Genomic DNA, 18960 nt, shown 5'->3' with positions numbered 1-18960 from the left:
CTCCCTCTCCTCTTCTCTCTCTCTCACTCACTCACTCTACCTCTCTCTTTCCCGCTCGAGCCTGTGCAGCTGATTTATGCGCCCGGTCCGACTGTTACGGCGCCGAATCTTTCAGCGTTTCTCGCCGTAGATATCTTGAAGCACCAGCGCGAAGTTGGCGAGAAGGGAGCGAGAGAAGGAGGGAGGGAGGGGGAGAGAGAGAGAGAGACAGGAGTGGTCTAGGCGGTAGATCGGCTTCTGGACCGATCGTTCGTTGTTGAAGCGGTTCTCAATATCTCGCCAAAAGCGAAAAAATGCACCCCCGTTCCGCTGTTCATGAGCTCGGTTGAGCGAGAAAAGACGTCGCATTTGCGATCACAGTTATTAGACGACGACGAAAGCGGAATCTTTGCCGAAAGTGCGGCGCCCAAAGGCGACGTCGATTGTAGATTGAAATTATCACTTTTATTATACATATATATATATATATATATATATATGGTGTTCTTTTCTCATCAGCAGTGCACCTTAATCACGTTCGTTTATTTGTTACCATCAAGTCGCCATCCCCTATAAATTAGAGCTTCAGAAAGCTCACCAACACCTTTCACTTCGTTGGCCGCATTACACGTTCCGGTGAGTAAATCGCGGAACTTCAGTTTATTAGGTTCATTGTGACCGTCTATTCGTTAAAATTACGTGCATTACCTCGTTTCAGAGCTACTACCTCATTTGCGTCGGAGAATAATCACGTACATTTTGTGCATGAGTAATTGCTGCATCCGTTATAAGGCTGCGATATAAAACGCATAACGAGGGAACGCAAGCGAGAGAGTATAGAAACAATTTTCCCAATGCCGCTCCCGATTCCGTGAGTGATTCAGCGGGAAATACTTGGGCAAAATTATTAGAAGCGATGCGTTACAGCGACAAACGAGTCACGAGTTCGAACGAAAAACTCCTCTCGAATCAGTCGACGAAGACGGTTTCTAATGTTACAATACGCAACAAAGAGCGAGAACGCGTACAATTTGATGCCGCTAATATTAATTGCCGCCTTTGACACGAATAATTACTTGCTGTTACGGTCAAATGTTGCGAACGGCTATCGAATAAATGCCTCTGCCTTGTCTCTCCCCCGTGCCCGTTTTATTACAGTTTGTAGATTGTTTTTCTCCAGTTTGTTAAGTACTGCTCATTTGCACTTTTATCGCGTTATTCCCAAAGCCAGCCGCGTAAATGTCTCTTGCAGGTAAAATCGAAGCGTTTTTATATGGACGGAGGGCGCGAGAGGACAAAGTCATATCGACGTCTTCGGTCTTTCAATTTCTGCGCGTGTTTTCATATCGCGCAGAATTTTCTTTGTTGGATCCTCGCGAAGTTCCCGCTGAATATGTAGGGTTCTGCTAGCTGGCTCTCCCTCTCTCTCTCTCTCTCTCTCTCTCTCTCTCTTTCTCTTTCTCTGGAAAAGTATTAATATAATTTCCGTGTATGAAACGCGCGAAAAGAGAGAGAGAGAGAGAGAGAGAGAGAGAGAGAGAGAGAGAGAGAGAGAGAGAGAGAGAGAGAGAGAGAGGAAACGTTTCCAGCTTGACCATGTATGAAAGATACATGCAGCGTCTCTTAACACGCGCGACGATTGTATCGTATTTCAAATATTTCAGGATATCGAGGCAATAAAAAGGACTTCACATATGAGCTGATCCTTGAAAGAAAAAGAAAAACAAGGAGCGCCCCGGTGCACGGACGTTGTACATACGTTCACCGTGAACTTTTCTACTGCCCCGAGCGGATCGCATTAAATTAAATCGCATTAAACTAAATTCAAATTATTAAACATTATTAAGCATAATAAATTATTCACCGTTAATTCAGCGGCTCCGTAAATCTGCGCGCCTTTGAGTTAATACGTTTAATCGTTGCAACGTTTTTCTCGATGAAACTCACCCACCTACAACACACACACACAAGCGCATACAAATGAGTGCACATTTTTAATTGTCCTGAAATGTACAATTCATGGGCGCGCACGCGCAAACACCATCCGTTTGGCCGTCTCTGAACGAATCGTAAATCCGTGCGAGCAACATTTTTACCATAATCCTTTGACGCAGCAGCGATCGGCCGCCGTGCATATGAAAGTGCCGTAAAGTGTCGGTCAGTTCGAATGTCGCGCGTGCAGGTCGACAAAATATTTCGATATTTCGGGAGCCGTATAGGTATCGGCGTACGTTTTCCGCGTTCTCTGTAAACGCGGTCTCCTGCGTAAAACGTGGAGCGTCCATCGCGTACATCCGTTTAGATCGACGGACGAGCGGAAAGGAGAAATTGCAACGGCGGGTTATGGCGGAGCGGGCGCGCGAGAGAGAGAGAGGGAAAGAGAGAGAGAGAGAGAGAGAGAGAGAGAGAGAGAGAGAGAGAGAGAGAGAGAGAGAGAGAGAGAGAGAGAGAGAGAGAGAGAGAGAGAGAGCGAGAGAGTAGAGAGGGAGGAGAGGGAGGGAGGGAGGGAGGGAGGGAGGGAGGGATAGTCGAGCGAGTAGGTCGATGGAACGAGATTAAAAGAGGCGAAGCTACAAGATTAAAAGGCAAAGCGGGACCTACTCCGAATTGAACGGCGTCGGTTGGCTGCTCGCGGGGAGACATTTATATTCCCGGGAAATCGTTATTGACCGATCAGAGAACCCGAATGGCTTTGTCGCGTCGTTCTTCCCTTTCTTTATTCCGCGCACCCTTCCACCAAGGCAAGGAACGAGCGCGCGTGAACACCGACATCTGTTCTGCCGAGGGGTCTCGCGTCGCAATACCCTTGTAAACGCATCGCTCGCTGCGAATCGTAATCGGAGGGATGTAACGACGTCCTGTGCCTGACGCCGCTCCGTGGAAAGGGTGGACGGGCGAGAAATATTCCGCGGCCTTTCGACACTCCCGCTTTTTATGCGCAACCCGGACGGAAAAGGGTGCGAATGAAATATTATCAATTTTAAGTGTGCGTGTGTGTGCGCGCAACTCCATTATGAGCATCTCCACATTAACCAAATCAGAGAGAGAGAGAGAGAGAGAGAGAGAGAGAGAGAGAGAGAGAGAGTCACACATTTGATGCGATAGATGCGCGACGGTTCTGACACGTAGGAGGACGGCTCAATGTTTTCGAAATTGCAGCGAGGACTCGCAATGGGAAACGTTCCGAGCTCTTCGTCACAATTTTCCTCACCAATGGCTCAGCGCGACCGGTAGTAATGGCCGTCTGAAGTTCCCTCAGAGATATGGCCCGAAACGCCAAAACACACCTATAGACCATAGAGACCGGCGAGCGGAAATTGAGCTGGAACACGAGGCGAGTTTCGAGGCCAGGAAGAACTAGTTATGAAACACGGCGCATCTCCAGGCCGGCGAGACTTACGCGGGACTTAATCGAGTAAAACAGATACGCGCATATTTAAGCGCGTTCGTACGGCACAGCCACTGCCGCAGACACGTCCCCCCCGATAAAGTTTCCGCATTGCCCCTCTACCCCTCCCCCCCCCGCACCATTTTTAATTATATCCCGGCGAAACACGGCGCGTGTACGGCTGCAAACACCGAGATACGCGTTCTCGCGTCGCCGATATCTCATCGCTGCTTCCGTCGTCCGCACGGGGCACGAGTCCGCGACTTTTATGAAAACCGGGATGATTGATCTCGAAAGATGGACCGTGTTGCGCGGTCCTAATGAACCGACATTTTTTTATGCGAGCGAGCGAATGATGAGGATTAATGAGACCACGTACACGTCTCGATTAATTATTAATAATACGATATTTGCGAGTGGTCCGTCGCCGCGCATTCTCGCGCGTGGTACAAGAGGTAGGTACATATTGATTGCACTGCCATCGGTTATGTAACACAGCAAGAAGATGGCGAGAAGCGTACAACCGACGGGGCCGATGTAACACAGTTTCATTCGTTTAAATGATAAAAGGCAAGGGCGCGCGCGCGCGCGCGCTTTCAAGTGAGTAGTACCCAGCGCGTTCGGACACAAATTGTGCTCTTTCCATTAATTCGATCCGCGTGGCGCGCGGAGAATAATTAAAAAAAAATATGAAATATTCCGGGCGGAGTGTAATTCCGCCGATGCCCGGCCCCGAATTAATTAACGTGCCGTTATTTCTACTTTAAACGAAACCAGGTCGATTGTCGAAGGAGAAGCAACCGTAGATATCGTATGTATGCTAATTGAACGAAGAACCGTCTGAAATGGAAGCTTGGCATAGGTTTCCAGCTGATTACCATCGCGGACACTAGCGAGCAGGTCCCTTCGCGGCTCGAACAATGTGGAAGACAACTTTAACGTTCCCTCGCGTCGTCGTCAAAGTGCACATTCGACCAGAAGAAACACTTTTGATTTTTGTAACTCAGCCGGGGAGACCGAAAGCAGTCTCGTTTAGACGCTGGATCGCGCTGTAAGAAGATCGGCTAGTTCTTACAACTAGTAAAAAGGTTTCTATCGCGGAATAATTAAGCTTTTACGTTGCTGGACTTTGCGATCACGGGGGAAAGCGTGCCTGTGTGTGTGTGTGTGTGAAAGTTTCGTCACGCGTAAATTCGCCGTTATCGAGTTTAACGCGGAGAATTTCGTCAAAGTTTGCTCTTTCGCGGAATCGTGGATCAGCCGTCCGTTATTTGCGTAACGCAGATACCGATACGTCAACGACGAGCGGAGAAATGCACAGCTAATTGAAACGAATTGTTCGCCGGCGACAAATTACTAAATTACGTAAACGTGTAAGGGCCGCATCTCGAAAACGAGCGAGGGAAGATCTCAATCGGTGAATCAGTGCGTAACTCTTCCTTTCCATCGAGTCGAGGTGTGTCGCAGCGCAACGTAGCGCGTCGATAATGAGAAAATTAGCGAAGCGTAAAAAAGCCGACACTTATCTCCACTGCGCCCCGTGCTCAGATTCGAATTTCGATTTGGCGTGTTTCTGTGAAGGAACGAGTAATAAACGCCTACGTACCGTGGGAGGCGAAAGCTGTAGGTCCACGGTTGTTTGTCGACGCGCGGTGTTCCCGCGAATGCTTTTCTTCGGCAATCGATTGCTCGTCGGACGAACGGACGGACGGACGGATGGACGAACGAACGAACGAACGAACGAACGAACGAACGAACGAACGAACGAACGAACGAGCGGACGAGAGATTTCCTCGAGTGCTTTCGCTGTCTCGTGCACGTTTGGGTTCCGGCGTCGGTTCGATCAGACGCGAAAGGGAACTAACTGCTTTTTCGCTCGTATACGGGCGCGTCCGTATCCGGTGAAAAGCCCGTTTAATCGTTCGCATCTCGTCGCGCGAGGCCGCTCTTCGACGAAAGAATTAGTGCTCGAGCGGCGCGCGGGCAACATCTGAATGAAATAATTTATTTCATCTTTACGCTGGACCGCGCGCAGAGCGCACGAAATCGGCAGCGTCTCGCTGTCTAAACTGAATTTATATCCCCCGGGGACTCGGTTATCGCGAAACGCGATAAGCGCGGTAACGTCGGGAACGGGTTAACGTGAGTACGATTGTCTTCTCTTTGTCAACGAATAAATGACACTTCTTGTTCCGTCGCCGTATTCCCGCTATGAAGACTTCTCTCATTAAGTCGCTCGATATTTCGCGCGCGCACGCGCACGCGTGGCACGCTCATCGGTGAGGAAGCGATTTTAAAGCTTCAAATAAGTTCATACGCTGTCGGACAATCTGTCACGCGTTTTATTTCGTACATCCAGCACCGCAGTTCAAGTAAGATGGAAGATACCAACGAAACGTGGCGATCCATCGCACGCGGTGAGCGTCGCGTATCATTTGATAGATCGTCCACTGAATATCCGTTGTGTCTGCGGTAATGCTTCTCGTTATGCCTAAATGCGACTAAGATTTTACCAAGTTCAAGCGGCGGCTTCGCGTGCCGTTGCGTGTTAAAACCGTGAATAAAATCGCGAAGGAGGCGCTTGGGGCGATACGGCCGGAAAATTGAAAATTTCCAATGAAACTCGCGACGTTTTTCAGTGACTCGAGCATCTTCCGGCTAGAAAGCATGGTGGAAGATTCTGCGCGCGTCCCCGACTAGAAATTTATCCCGTGGTCCTGATCAGGTTTGCCTCATTTGGACATCAGGTTCCAATAAGGTAATACTATCGGGTCCTAATAAGTCATGTAACGCAGAGTGGATATCAGGACCTTAGTAAGGATTCATAGTCAGGTCCTTATTGAGTTACCTTATGGAATCCTTATTACGTTTTTTTTTTTTTCAAATTATGGCTCCTGATCACTCGCCACGGCCACGTATTGGATGATGACATTAGAAATCAGAAATGACACGCTGAGAATTCTTTCATGTCAATTCCAAATAAATAGATATTTGCATGAAATAATATTTTAGATCGCTCGAGCATACTTGTAAAATATTTCGGAAAAGAAACATAAAATGAATATCATAAGATCATGAAGTATCACAAGGTGACAAGACGTAAAGTAGTGTTAAAGAGAAAAGTTGCATGTCACGTTAATTTTACAAGTATTTATTGACTGCTGAAAAAAGGGAAAGTTTCTATAGCATTTTACAAATATATTCGAGTAATTTGAACTGTCTTTTCAATGCAAACATCTTTATATTTGGAAACGACACCCAAAAATTGTTTGGTTAAAACTTGATGATGCAAATCATATTAGGTACAATGAATAAGATCCCGACAAGGACCTGATTAACTGAACCATATTATATCATGCACTAGGTTGGTACGTTAAGGTCCCAATCGTTATAGCCTTATAAAGGTCTTCCTTACTCATATATCGTTAGAACATTGTAAGGACTGACTTACTTAAGGATTACCTTTCATTCACCCTATTAGGTCCTTATCAATGTTAGGTGAACCTGATCAAAATTTCCAGTCGGGTCTTTCCCCGCAAACATATAAAAATCATCATTCGAACATACTGTTGTTTACATCGATGCGAGGCGTCATTCGCGATCCATCCATCGTGCCATTCTCCACGCCATTTTTCGTTACCGACGTCCGATCCGACATTCTTTCGCGAAACGTCGAAAAAATATTTTCCGTTACGTTACGAGCGTGACGCACCCTCCTTCTCTGCTCGACGTTCGACGTCAAAATTTCCCTTGCGACTCAGGAAGATTCCTCGACGCGCGCGCGCGCGCGGACGGGCGTTAAGCCGGTAACGTGCCGGACGGCGCATAAAACACATCGTTTTATGCCGTGACGGGTTAAAAGTGCCGCGCCACGCGGCAGCAAGGGATGCGGGGGGTGAGGCGGACGATACGGTAACGAAGGGGAAAGACCGGGGTGGGGGGGAACTTTGTGATCGCGCGAGGAAATTGTGCCTGTGTGTGGAAAAGTTCGCGCGTTGCCGCCGCGCGGGCGTCACGCGTAAATTCGCCATTATTGAGTTCGACGCGGGAAATTTCGTCAGAGCTCGTCCTCTTAGGAGACCGTGGATCGCTCTTATGAAGTTTACAGGAAGTTTATACGGCCGCGCCCGCCTGAACTCTGGTTTAGAAGTAAATAACATCGGAAAATTTCTCGCCCGAACGATCTCGCCCAGTCGCTCGTCGATATTAAATACGAGCGGAGAAATTCGCCCGCGGATTTTATCGCGGCTGTAATTCCCCGTTCCTCTCACCGCGTTGTCGGTGTCGAATCACAAGAGGAACAAGAGGAACGCCAAACGCACGCGCGTACGCGCACGCGAGATCTCGGAGAAGCGCACGGAGGAGCGCCGCGATTGTCAATTTCATCATCGCAGCGTCGGGCGCTCCGCCTTTCCTCCGCGAGGAGAACATCCCGCTGCTCCGCGCATATTTGCCTAAACTATCGATTTATCCGGCGATCGTTCCCCATGAATTACTCAGCGATATGCATGGACGTCGATATTTATGAGCGGGTCATTCGTTGCGGATTCACAGAGAAGCACTGCGTATAACACGGCGCGCAAGAAAAGGTGCAAAGAGATAAAAGGGATGAAAATGTCACAAGGAACGAGGGGGTGAAATCTTGTCACTTTTAGCGATGGCGGCCGCGCGCGGATGCGGATGCGCGCGAGAGCGGGCGGCAACGAAATAAATCCTCTCGGGATCTGCGTGATCTCTCTCTCTCTCTCTCTCTCTCTCTCCCTCTCTCTCTCTCTCTTCTTTTCCTTCTCTTTCTCGCCCTCTCTCTCTCTCTCTCTTCCCCCTCTCTCTCTCCCTCTCTCTCTCTCTCTCTCTCTCTCTCTCTCTCTCTCTCTCTCTCTCTCTCTCCCTTCCTCCCTTCCTCCCTCCCCCTTTCTCGTCGTTGCGGCGCACTTGCTGGCGTATGTGACATTTTAAATTGAGTTCGCGTTATGCTTTTTCCCTCAGACGCGGCTCCCCGATGAAACTGTCGGCGCTGCAAAATCAAGCGGAAAAGAACCGTCACTCGATCGTGCGTCCGCGCGCTCGCGAGACGCGGCGAATGTCGTCCGCTGTTTCATTATTAATGGGTGCGTTCACGACACTCAACGGTTCTGCAACTGTTGGGTGATTTCGTCCTGAACGCTACTGAGCGATGCGCTCACTCGCAGCATGTTGAGTGAGCGGTCGCCATTTTTCTCATCATAAATATTCGTCGCTATCTTTACTGATCAGTCTTCGAAGCAACATGGCGCAGCAGCCCATGAATGAAGGAAATAACCAAGAAAATAGTCATATAAATCCAAATATATATAGCGGGGAGTGTCAAGGATGGTGAAAGGATACATTGTAACAGACACATATGAATTATATTTATAAAAATACTTAATAATTACAAGACACATAAGCGTGTAGACTCGTAGGGCCGTAATATTTAATACGTTCATCTGACATTTTTCCCGCGCAACAAAATCGCGCAGAACTCTGATCAGTTGCGTTCAGTGTACATTTCCACCGCTCACTCATCGGATGCTCAACTGTTGTGCAACCGTTGAGCTTCGTGAACGCACCCAATGCCGATACTCGGCCGAACATTCAAATCCTGAAATCGCCCGACGTCAGGCTTCCTCGAGGAACGCGTGTTCAGCACGAGTAATATCGAGACGCTCTGATTCCGATAAGCCGGCAAAAATCGAGAGCGACAATGAGGCAATTTTCTCCCCCTTCCTTCGAATTAGATTCAGCTCCTGCGTGCCGTTGGCCGAGCGATTCGGCGCATCGGGCGCGCGAATCGCGAAATGTACCAAACATTCAGATATCCCCATTCCCCGTTATCGGCCACTCGTTACGCTACGATATATACGGGGATTGCGTCCCCTGTTTGAAAAAACCGCGCGATGCTTCCGCTTTGCGTTAATGATCTCCACCGAGATCATTAACGCACGAAGGATGCGCTGGATAAAAAAGATTCGAGCGTCTCGGTCGAATTCGTAATTGTTTATCCGGCGAATAGCTACGTCCACCGAGGAACGCGTAACAGCTCCCCGTCTCGTCGTCGCACGGTTTATATGCTTTATGCGCCGCATCTGTTGACAGAGATAGAGATAGATAGAGATAGAGAGAGAGAGAGAGAGAGAGAGAGAGTCACACATTGTGCAATCGCGCGAGCGCTCGACCGTATGCCCGCCCTTTTATCGCGATGCGTCCGCGATCTTTCATAGGAATCGCCGTTTGCAAAATTCATAGAAACCGGGCAACACCGTGTACGCGATCGACCCCTCTTCCTCCTCTCGCCCGATCTCTCTCCGCCTTATACCGCCGTGGAAATCGATGACGCGAGTTTGAATCACAGTTGTTAGCATACGCCGCGCCGTCGTCCCGACGTTCTCTCGAACCCGCGCGTCGTTCAATTCCAACAAAGTCTCATTTATTTCCGAATACGTCGCGCGCGCGCCGTTCTCTCGCGAGAACTCGCGAGGACGGACGGACCGAGGATCTGTCCAGAGCAAGAGAGAGACAGAGAGAGAGAGAGTGTTGTGTGTGTATATGGATGTGTGGATGTGTGTGTGTGTGTTTGTGTGTATAGAAGAAAGAGAGAACACTCGTTCCTCCGTGATCCCGGAATAAATCTGGCCGAAGGGCGTCGCCGTAGCAGAAGAGCGACGTTCCGGCAGCGTTCGCGAGCGGCACAAGGATGCCTCGCCGTTAACGAGAAAGTGTTGATCGTCGCGCGATTAAACGTCTCTACTTGGACGCGAGTTTTATCGTCGCTGGAGACGGAGGCTGGCGGGAAGAGAGGAGTCGCGGCAACCGAACGTCTCGCGGGGGGCCGTGGGAGCCGAGGGAGAACGGGCGCGATTTACCTCCGGCGTACCCTCGGATTCTGCATTCGGTCATTATACCCGCGACGTTATATCTCAGGGATCGCATCGCATCTCCGCATCGATCGTCCGGCGGCTTTTACGGAATTCCGAGGCGAGCGCTCGTCGTCTTAACGGCGCTTACGTTTCCCGAGTCCTTGTTTATCCCCGACAATCGTCCTCGACGGTAGAATCCCCTCGTTAAGTGTTGTCTACCTAATGGGACGATCGATTAACCGGAAGCGTCATCGGAGAGATTTCACGCCAATTCGCGGAGCATAACGATCGCGATTGCACGCGAATTTAAAAAAAAAAAAAAAAAGCCCCCGCTGGGCTGCCGGCTATTCTCGCGGCATTTTTTTTTCCCCTCCCTTTTTTTTTTCCCGCGAGGATTAAAAGCCCCGCGCGATCGGATACGCGGCGATCGGCTGTGTATTTGTTTATTGCGAGCGTTCGTTTTGTTCTCGCAGCGGCACCTACACATGGTTATTCATGTCCGATGGCGCGATTCCTACGGATTACATAAATGTAACAACATTAAAATCGATGTAGCCGTTCTCGTTGTGCCGCCGTATCGCGGCCGGATATCAGAAATTTCGGAGTCCCGACTCCCGCCGCGATCCTCCGCGCGCCCTTCGCTGAAATTTCTGAAGCATCGAAATGCGTAAACATAATTTACGCAGCGCAGAGATTCAAACACGGATTAAAGCTCTTTTCGACGGCGGCGAATAAATCGGGCCCGAGACAACAGGAGCGTGGTGAGGCGATGTGGTTTCGGGCAGGAATGGCGGGGGGCGGGGGGAGGGGGAGAGGCAGGGCAGGGGTAGCGGGCAAGGGACGAGCGAGCGAGCGGAGAGTTTCGATTACGCGAAAAAGGACAAACAACGGAGAAAAAACGCAAGAGGGAAAAGAGGAGAAAAAACGAGGAGGAGGGGGCGATTGCGATTAATCGAGGGGAATATCGACGCGCTTCCGCTTTCCGATTAAAAAAAGGCGGATTAACGTTTGGATACTCGTTTATATACGTACGCAGTTATTTCCCGAATCACACGCGCGAGCGCGCGCGCTTGCGATGACACAACGCGCGCGCGCGCGCGCGCGCAACTCGAAACTCGAGTGTAAGCAGCGCGAGATTGAGTTTTGCGGAATCGCTCCCTCGTTTACCGGCGCAAAATCCCCATCAAATTCCATCAAGTTGGCCGATCGAGCGCAGCAGCAGCTCGACTCGATGGCTGCGTTACACCGCTCGAAGACGAGCGCCCGCCGCGCTCCAGTCTATTTGTCACCGATTGATTCGATTCGCGGGACGATCTCGCGCTCGCGAGCTTACACCGCGCGCTCTACCAAAGCTCGCCTCTCGCTCGATCTGCCAGAGATTAGGTCCGCCGGCATTCCCAAAATCCAGACGGTCGTGGGAGCTATCCGGGCAATGCGGCTCATCGATCGGCGTCCCCCGTGCGTCCATTGTACGTATTTCGTATTTCCCGCGGCAATAAAATCGTGCCTCGACACAGCTCGCGAACGAATGTTTTACGCGCGTACCGTCGTACGTGACGTTCTGCGGACGCGCACCACGACGAAAGCGTGTACACGCGCGCGGAAACGAAGCCGTGAGACTTTTTTTTGTCACAGCTCTCTCTCTCTCTCTCTCTCTCTCTCTCTCTCTCTTCGTCACCGCTCTTCTTTCTCGTTCGTTTCTATTGTATACTTTGTGCGCCGGCCGGCCAGCCTCTTCGTGTTCGCGACTATGCCTTGTTATCCTTAACTTCAGGATTATCATTATGGCGCGCGCGCGTCAAAGCAATTACGAATCTCCTTCGTTGACTCTCTGTAATTTGCGGTTTTGGGAATATATTACTTCCGTGGCTTCTTGGGAAATGCATGTGGCTAGGCTGTGTGTGTGTGTGTGTGTGTGTGTGTATACACGCGATACTCCGTTTCGCCGTCTATCGCTCTGTTCACCCCCTAACGGAATGACTTCTCGTCTCTTTGTACTTTCGCACCGTCCTTTTTCCGACTGTGTGACCTGTCGTTTTGTTTCTTCTTTCGCTTTGTCCCTTGCACCTTCATTTCAGCGCGTTGCGCGTTCTCTCTTACCGTCGCAATCTCCAGCGACGTCGTTTCTCCCGTAAAAATATTGGAACCTTACGATACGCCAATCTATCAAGCCTCTTTCTCTCCTTCTCGCTCTCATTTGTCGGAAGTGTTTTATTTCACTTTTAAACCGTTCCCATAAAAAGAAAAGGAGCGGCAGGGGAAGAGAGAGAGAGAGAGAGAGAGAGAAAAGTGACGATGAGACATCCTTTCTATATTTCGACGGGGCATTTGATCGTTTCGACGTCGCGGAAGTGAAAGAAGAGGCGAGACGATAAAGGGGGGACGATAAAGACGATGTAATTGTCGCCACCTTTTTACAGGTGGCGAAATAGCGCGCGCGGCGTCATGCGTTAAATTAACCGCGTCGGCTTAATGCCATCAGCAGTCTCTCTCGCGCGCGCGCGTTCGGGAGCCAAAGGCCACAGGAAGCACAGAATTAAATTTGTGCGACGCGACACGAAACGAGCCGCGAAGAACGCATGCTGGAAACACGGTGTACGCCGCGGTTTTTTTGTGCGCAACGAGAAACATCGAACACCCTCGCGAAAGGCTGTTAGACAAACACACGGGTGCGTGCGCCGTCGAATAAAGATGTAAATTCGACGTGCCTGTCAACGACGATAAACCGCACTAAATTGCCCTTTGCATCGATCTATTTGGAACTCTCGCACTTTGGTCCGACCGTGCGCGTCCGCTGAAAAATTTGCGCAACATAAAAAAGGACAGATCTTGCTTCCAGCTATCGACGTCACTCGTCGGTTAATGCGAAGCGAACAGCGCGACGACGCTTGAGCGTCAACACACACATCATACACGCGACGTCGTAATTTTTCGAACTCGCCGCGCGTGCACATAAAGCGAGCCTGCCGTAACAAGCATCCTTAGCCCGCGTGCGGCACACACAAAGATAATTACTCGACTCGCAGGGGCTGCCCCGAGTGCACGGTCAGTGCGGGGAGCGAGGAGGGATTATCGAGTGGCTGGGAATTAACTACAATTACGAGCGGTGTTGATAGCGCGCGAATGTTCGTATTGAACTGTCCACGTGTTTATTGCGTCGGATATTGGGTACGTATCTGCAAGACGAAGAGAAGGGCGAGAATTAGCACAATCGAGGAATAGAGTGTCCCCTCCACAATGGCTTTCATGGCCGCGAGACAGCCTCGAGTGTCGGAGGCTCTCGTAGATGGGATCGTCCTCAGGATTTGGCAGCTGAAGGGGATCATGATAGCGGGACCCCTTTATGTCGATTCGACAACAGCTTCAGGGTACCGCTGTCGGCGTCACACGATCGTCCTTCTCGGCATACCTGCATCAAATTCCGCGTAAGATGCACTCGCATACCGGCGGTCCGATGCCGTAATATGAATGCCACCACATACATGCGCGCGCGCGCGCGAGCGGGCTCGCATACTTTGGTTATGAATTATGATTTTTCTATATTCGGATGACGTATATATCGTCATCGTCATCGTCACCTCACCCTCTACACCAACGGGAAATTGTACGCAGCGCTTCATATCGCTGCTAAGCGGGACGACGCTTGATGCGACCGAGACGCGCAACTTTTTCGCGTCCTTCTGAGTGATTGCCCATTTTCCAAGTGAAAAGTTACGCTTGATTCGCGAGAGAGAGTGAAGGGCAGACAGCCCTTCTCGATCGCCGCGGCTACGACGCGGGCGCAAAAGTCCGGCCGGCGCGGCGCATCCTGATCGAGTCGCGCGCGCGCGATCGCAATTTGTGTTTTTCTCGAGCTCGGGAGGGCTCGAGATGCGCTTGGAAATGAAGTTTCTTGTTCTCTCAGGGCTCGTGCTTTCGCCCAGCGTGATCAGAGCGAACTCCGCGGACGTGAATGCCTCACGTGACTCCCCTCCCTGCCCGCCTGCCGGCTCCGTCCGCGCGGAAGCGTGCAGCGGAGCGCGAGCGACCACCAATCGGCATTCCGTAACTTGGCGCACTTGCTAATTCGAACTTGTCCGCGGACACATCGGCGAAGTGAGCGGAATGAGCTGGCAGTCATGTCGTATGTCCGTGTCCCGTGTTCTCCATCCTGACGCTTCCTCGGAGAAAGTTTGCCGAACTTTCCTGCCGAAAACACTTCATCACACCGCGCGTCGCCTCGCGCGGAGGGCGACCGCGTTTCGCGCATGATGTAATGGTAAGCAAGAGTTTCGCTGATCCGCGAGTCCGTTTTATTGACCGTGGCCGCTTGATTGCCGGTTAAACACGCGCGAAAATCGAAGATGTTCCGAAAGAGAGAGACAGAGAGAGAGAGAGAGAGAGAGAGAGAGAGAGAGAGAAAGAGAGAGAGACGGGAGATCCTATCGATTGCTGTCCGTTACGGAGTTGAGGTAACTCGTCCCGGCGGTCTGGCGGGCAGATGTCTTCGTGTTTGCGTATTCTGCGCGACCGAGGCTCTTGTAAATGACGGGGACTCTCCAAGCTCTACGCGGAAGTTAACGGGCGGATGTCGTGCGGCGGGCGCGCTGTACGCGGATCAATTGCTCGTCTGATAAAAAAGCGAGAGGGACTCATCCGCGACGCGGAGGGCCGCGCTTAAGAAGGAAGAAGCCGGGCGCTTCGTTTAGAGCGCTCGCAATCGCTCGTCCGCGGAAGGACAATATCTCATCGTAGACATTTCAATGGTCGGCCGGCAGCTTAATCCGCAGATCTGCTAGTCCGGTGTATCAGGGAATTCACACGCCATCGACGGTTATTGGCGCTTCGCGCGCCCGAATTTTCAGGTCTCCCGATGACCCGATATCGGAACGCTGAAACGAGTTAATCCTTAAGCCGATAGAGCACGCGAATCACGTCGCAATCCCGCATGGGAGTGCGCTATGCATGTCGCGTCGCCGGGAACCCGGTATTAGTTTTATTAATAACGCGCATTATAGCTATTTCCATTATCGATTACACGCGCTTTAACTTTGAGCCCGCCACCCAAGCGGCTTTACATACGCTTTCTCTCTCTCTCTCTCTCTCTCTCTCTCTCTCTCTCTCTATATATATATATATATATATATTAGCCCATCTAACTAGCGAAAAGCTCATCAGACGTTTCCGCGTTTAGAGGAACGTTCCGTAAAGCAGGTTAGAGGTTGAAGGCCGGGGCGCAAGTGTGTTCGCTCGTCCGGCAAAAGTGAGCGCGGCCCGATGTCGACGTGGGCGCGTCGAGTTTTTCCGCCTGGGGATACGCCCCGGTCCATTTCCTTCCATTTTCACGTGCAAAGTAATTCGTATCGGCTTTGATTGTTCATTTGGCCGATATTCGTCGTTCCCGCGCGACGACGCGGCGATCGTTAATATTGTTACGCGGCGCCACGCCAGCCTACGTATCGCGTGTTTGATCGACAAGCTTCGCCGTTCCGGTAAACTCTCCCGCCGCGCTGTACCACGTAACGGTGACGTGATCTACGCGTGACCGTACATTTTAATGACCATACTTTCCCGCGCGAGACCGGGCAAATGGAAAACCTTTCCGCGGTGGGCGTTCACGGGGTCGCTCGCTCGCGCCGCGCCGGGAAGGTAAGAGCGCGAGTCCGTTCGAACACGTAATTCAGGAGGAGAGGAAGAAGGCGGCTCGCGCGTTCCAGAAATTAGGGGGCACGGGATAGCAGCGTAGGAGCAGACAGGACACGCGAGGCCCGTGTCGCGGCGCGGCGAGTCCTCCGCGGCAGCCGGAAGCGAGAACACTCTCCCGAGGGATCTTTACAGCCGCGCGAATAAGTCGGCGTGACGATAATAAAGCGCGCCCTCCCGGTGTATTCCCGGGGCGAAAGTACAGCGCCGCTGCGGACGCGAGTCGGCGGTCGTCGTCGTCGTCGTCGTCGTCGTCGTCGTCGTCGCCGAGGCCAACTTGTCCGAAACTAGCCTCCGGGAAACGCTTCGCTACGCCACTGGAGCACTTTGCTCTCGAAAATGTCCGTGCTAAACGGCGCACGTCTTTCCCGAGCGCGCCGACGTTCGAAAAGAAGCACGACGCGGAACCCCGGAACGTCTCTCCGTCTCTCCGTCTCGTTCGCCGAGCTCTCGCGATGCTTCATTGTGCAAGCGGAGCATGCCGTGGGATTTTCGGAGGGAGCAGCCGAACGCGCTCGACTACACGCATTTGTCGCGGGGATTCCCGCGAAGCGACACCAACACCACCGGCCACGGGGAGAGCCCGGAGCCGGTCCGAAAAAAAGAAAAAGGAGAAAAGAAATTACATCCCGACGGAGGCCTGCCTCGTCGCGCTTCACCGCGCTCGAGCACCGCTGCTAAGATTGCATTAGCAAGGATTCAATTACCGTCATTTGCACCCGCATCGAATCCATTGACTGCCCTATTACGGCTTTACGATGAAGCGCGCGGCAATTTAGACGACAAACGGTGCCAGATTATTAAGCGCCAATTATTCCAGGATAATTACTTGACAATTACTGGAGAACACTCGGCGAGTCTAGAAGCTCGGGAGGTCGAGCAGCAGCCAATAGATCTTGCGCCGCTCGTCGTCGCGCGAATCGATTTCGCGGCGCTGCGTGCCCACCTGTAATTGCTCCGCCGCTGCGCGCTTCCGGCATTCAGCCATTAGACGCGCCTCTTCCTCCGCCTAATGAGTGCGTCTCGTTTCGATTTAATCCTTCCACTCGTGCCGCTTTGCTCCCGCTGGAATTGCGAAAGCGCGTGTGCGTCGTCACGCACACGTGGAAAAGTAACGCGAACAATGTTAACGCAAATTGAACTTGCTTTGTGGGAATTTGCTTTGTGGGAATTTGAACGCGGGGGGGGGCGGCGCGGGGGAGTGAAGGAGCAAGTGTCACTGCGCAAGCTGCTGGTATTTATTGCGGAAAATGTCTGATCGACTAGACGTTTCCGAAATGTTTCCCACGAGTTTATATCGCTCGTTTTCCTCATGTATTATCGCGGACGACACAGGACAACGCGAATTGAAACGGCGATCGTCGTGATATTAAAGGGTCAATAGTTGGTGCATTGCGAGCAATCTGACTAGAAATTTATCCCATGGTCCTGTGATCAGGTTTGTCTCATTTGGACATCAGGTTCCAATAAGATAATACTATCAGGTCCTAGTGAGTCATGTAACGCAGAGTGGATATCGGGACCTTAGTAAGGATTCATAGTCAGGTCCTTATTGAGTTACCTTATGGAATCCTTATTACGTTTTTTTTTTTTTTCAAATTATGGCTCCTGATCACTCGCCAAGGCCTCGTATTGGATGATGACATTAGAAATCAGAAATGACACGCTGAGAATTCTTTCATGTCAATTCCAAATAAATAGATATTTGCATGAAATAATAGATCCAGATCGCTCGAGCATACTTGTAAAATGTTTCGGAAAAGAAACATAAAATGAATATCAAAAGATCATAAAGTATCACAAGGTGACAAGACGTAAAGTAGTGTTAGAGAGAAAAGTTGCATGTCACGTTAATTTTACAAGTATTTACTGACTGCTGAAAAAAGGGAAAGTTTCTATAGCATTTTACAAATATATTCGAGTAATTTGAACTGTCTTTTCAATGCAAACATCTTTATATTTGGAAACGACACCCAAAAATTGTTTGGTTAAAACTTGATGATGCAAATCATATTAGGTACAATGAATAAGATTCCGACAAGGACCTGCTTAACTGAACCATATTGTATCATACACTGGGTTGGTACATTAAGGACCCAATCATTATAACCTTACAAAGGTTATCTTCCTTATACTCATTTGTTAGGGTTTGTTACTCGTTAGGGCATTATAAGAACTGACTTACTTAAGGATTACCTTTCACTCACCCTATTAGATCCTTATCAATGTTAGGTGAACCTGGTCAAAATTTCTAGTCGGGAATCGAACGAAAAATATACAGTATGCCGGCGCAGTCGAATAGTCCAGAGCGCGGGTCGATACTTTCTGAATATCCCGGAGAATCCTGTCATACCATAACTGTTCATTAATTAGGTAGGTAGGTAGGTCAAGCGGAATTTTCATCAGCAATTTCCGCAGCTTGCTGCGGCGCGAGCCGCGAGCGTCAGCCTGCCGGTTGATTTGCATATTATTTCGCGGTGGCGTATATCGTTATGCATCGTTTTCGCCACCTGTCCCCCTCCAGGATAATCATGTGTCACGGATTAAAGATACCCATCGATGTAGCGGCACATCGAGAAGCCGTATTTCATTTCTATATTTTCGATGCGCCACTCGCATCGCGTTCCTGAATTCTTGACGATGTTCGATAATGCGGCGCGCTACTTTGTGTCCGGTCGCGGGGAGCTGGTTATTTTCTACCTCGGGGAATATTTTAATCTTTGCAATCTAGCAGAGCGAATTCTCGCCAAATTTCATCTCATTCCGCGGTGTGAAGCGCGGAAGCATTTCGATGAAGATTGGAAGTGCTCTAGAATTTTTAAACAACGCGGTAATCGACAAGTACGTCGGTCTAATTTTCATGTTGAATGCGAGGGGTTGGAATGTATCGCGAATTGCGGGCTTATCCGTGTTGGTGTGGACGGCGGCGCGGTTTTAATTAAATTAGTCGACTCGCGGCTCGCTCATGTCGGGTCGTTTACCTACTCTCCCTCTCTGCCTCTCTGTCTCTCTTTACCGAAGGTCTTCCTAAGGCGA

The 18960-nt window shown here is 50.5% G+C and overlaps 1 protein-coding gene across 1 annotated transcript; it reads right to left on the bottom strand.

Moving 5' to 3' along the window:
- Window positions 1-521: 521 nt before the first annotated feature.
- Window positions 522-16904, bottom strand: LOC105189202 (uncharacterized). The gene is given in 5 exon segments (XM_083287585.1): window positions 522-661; window positions 11590-11663; window positions 13399-13514; window positions 13516-13651; window positions 16765-16904. Coding segments are annotated over 5 exon segments (606 nt in total).
- Window positions 16905-18960: the final 2056 nt, after the last annotated feature.

This window comes from Harpegnathos saltator, unplaced genomic scaffold (assembly GCF_003227715.2).
Source record: "Harpegnathos saltator strain DR-91 unplaced genomic scaffold, Hsal_v8.6 scaffold31, whole genome shotgun sequence".
NCBI lineage: Eukaryota > Metazoa > Arthropoda > Insecta > Hymenoptera > Formicidae > Harpegnathos > Harpegnathos saltator.
Note: the sequence above shows the minus strand (reverse complement) of the source record. Positions and strands in the feature narration are given on the sequence as shown.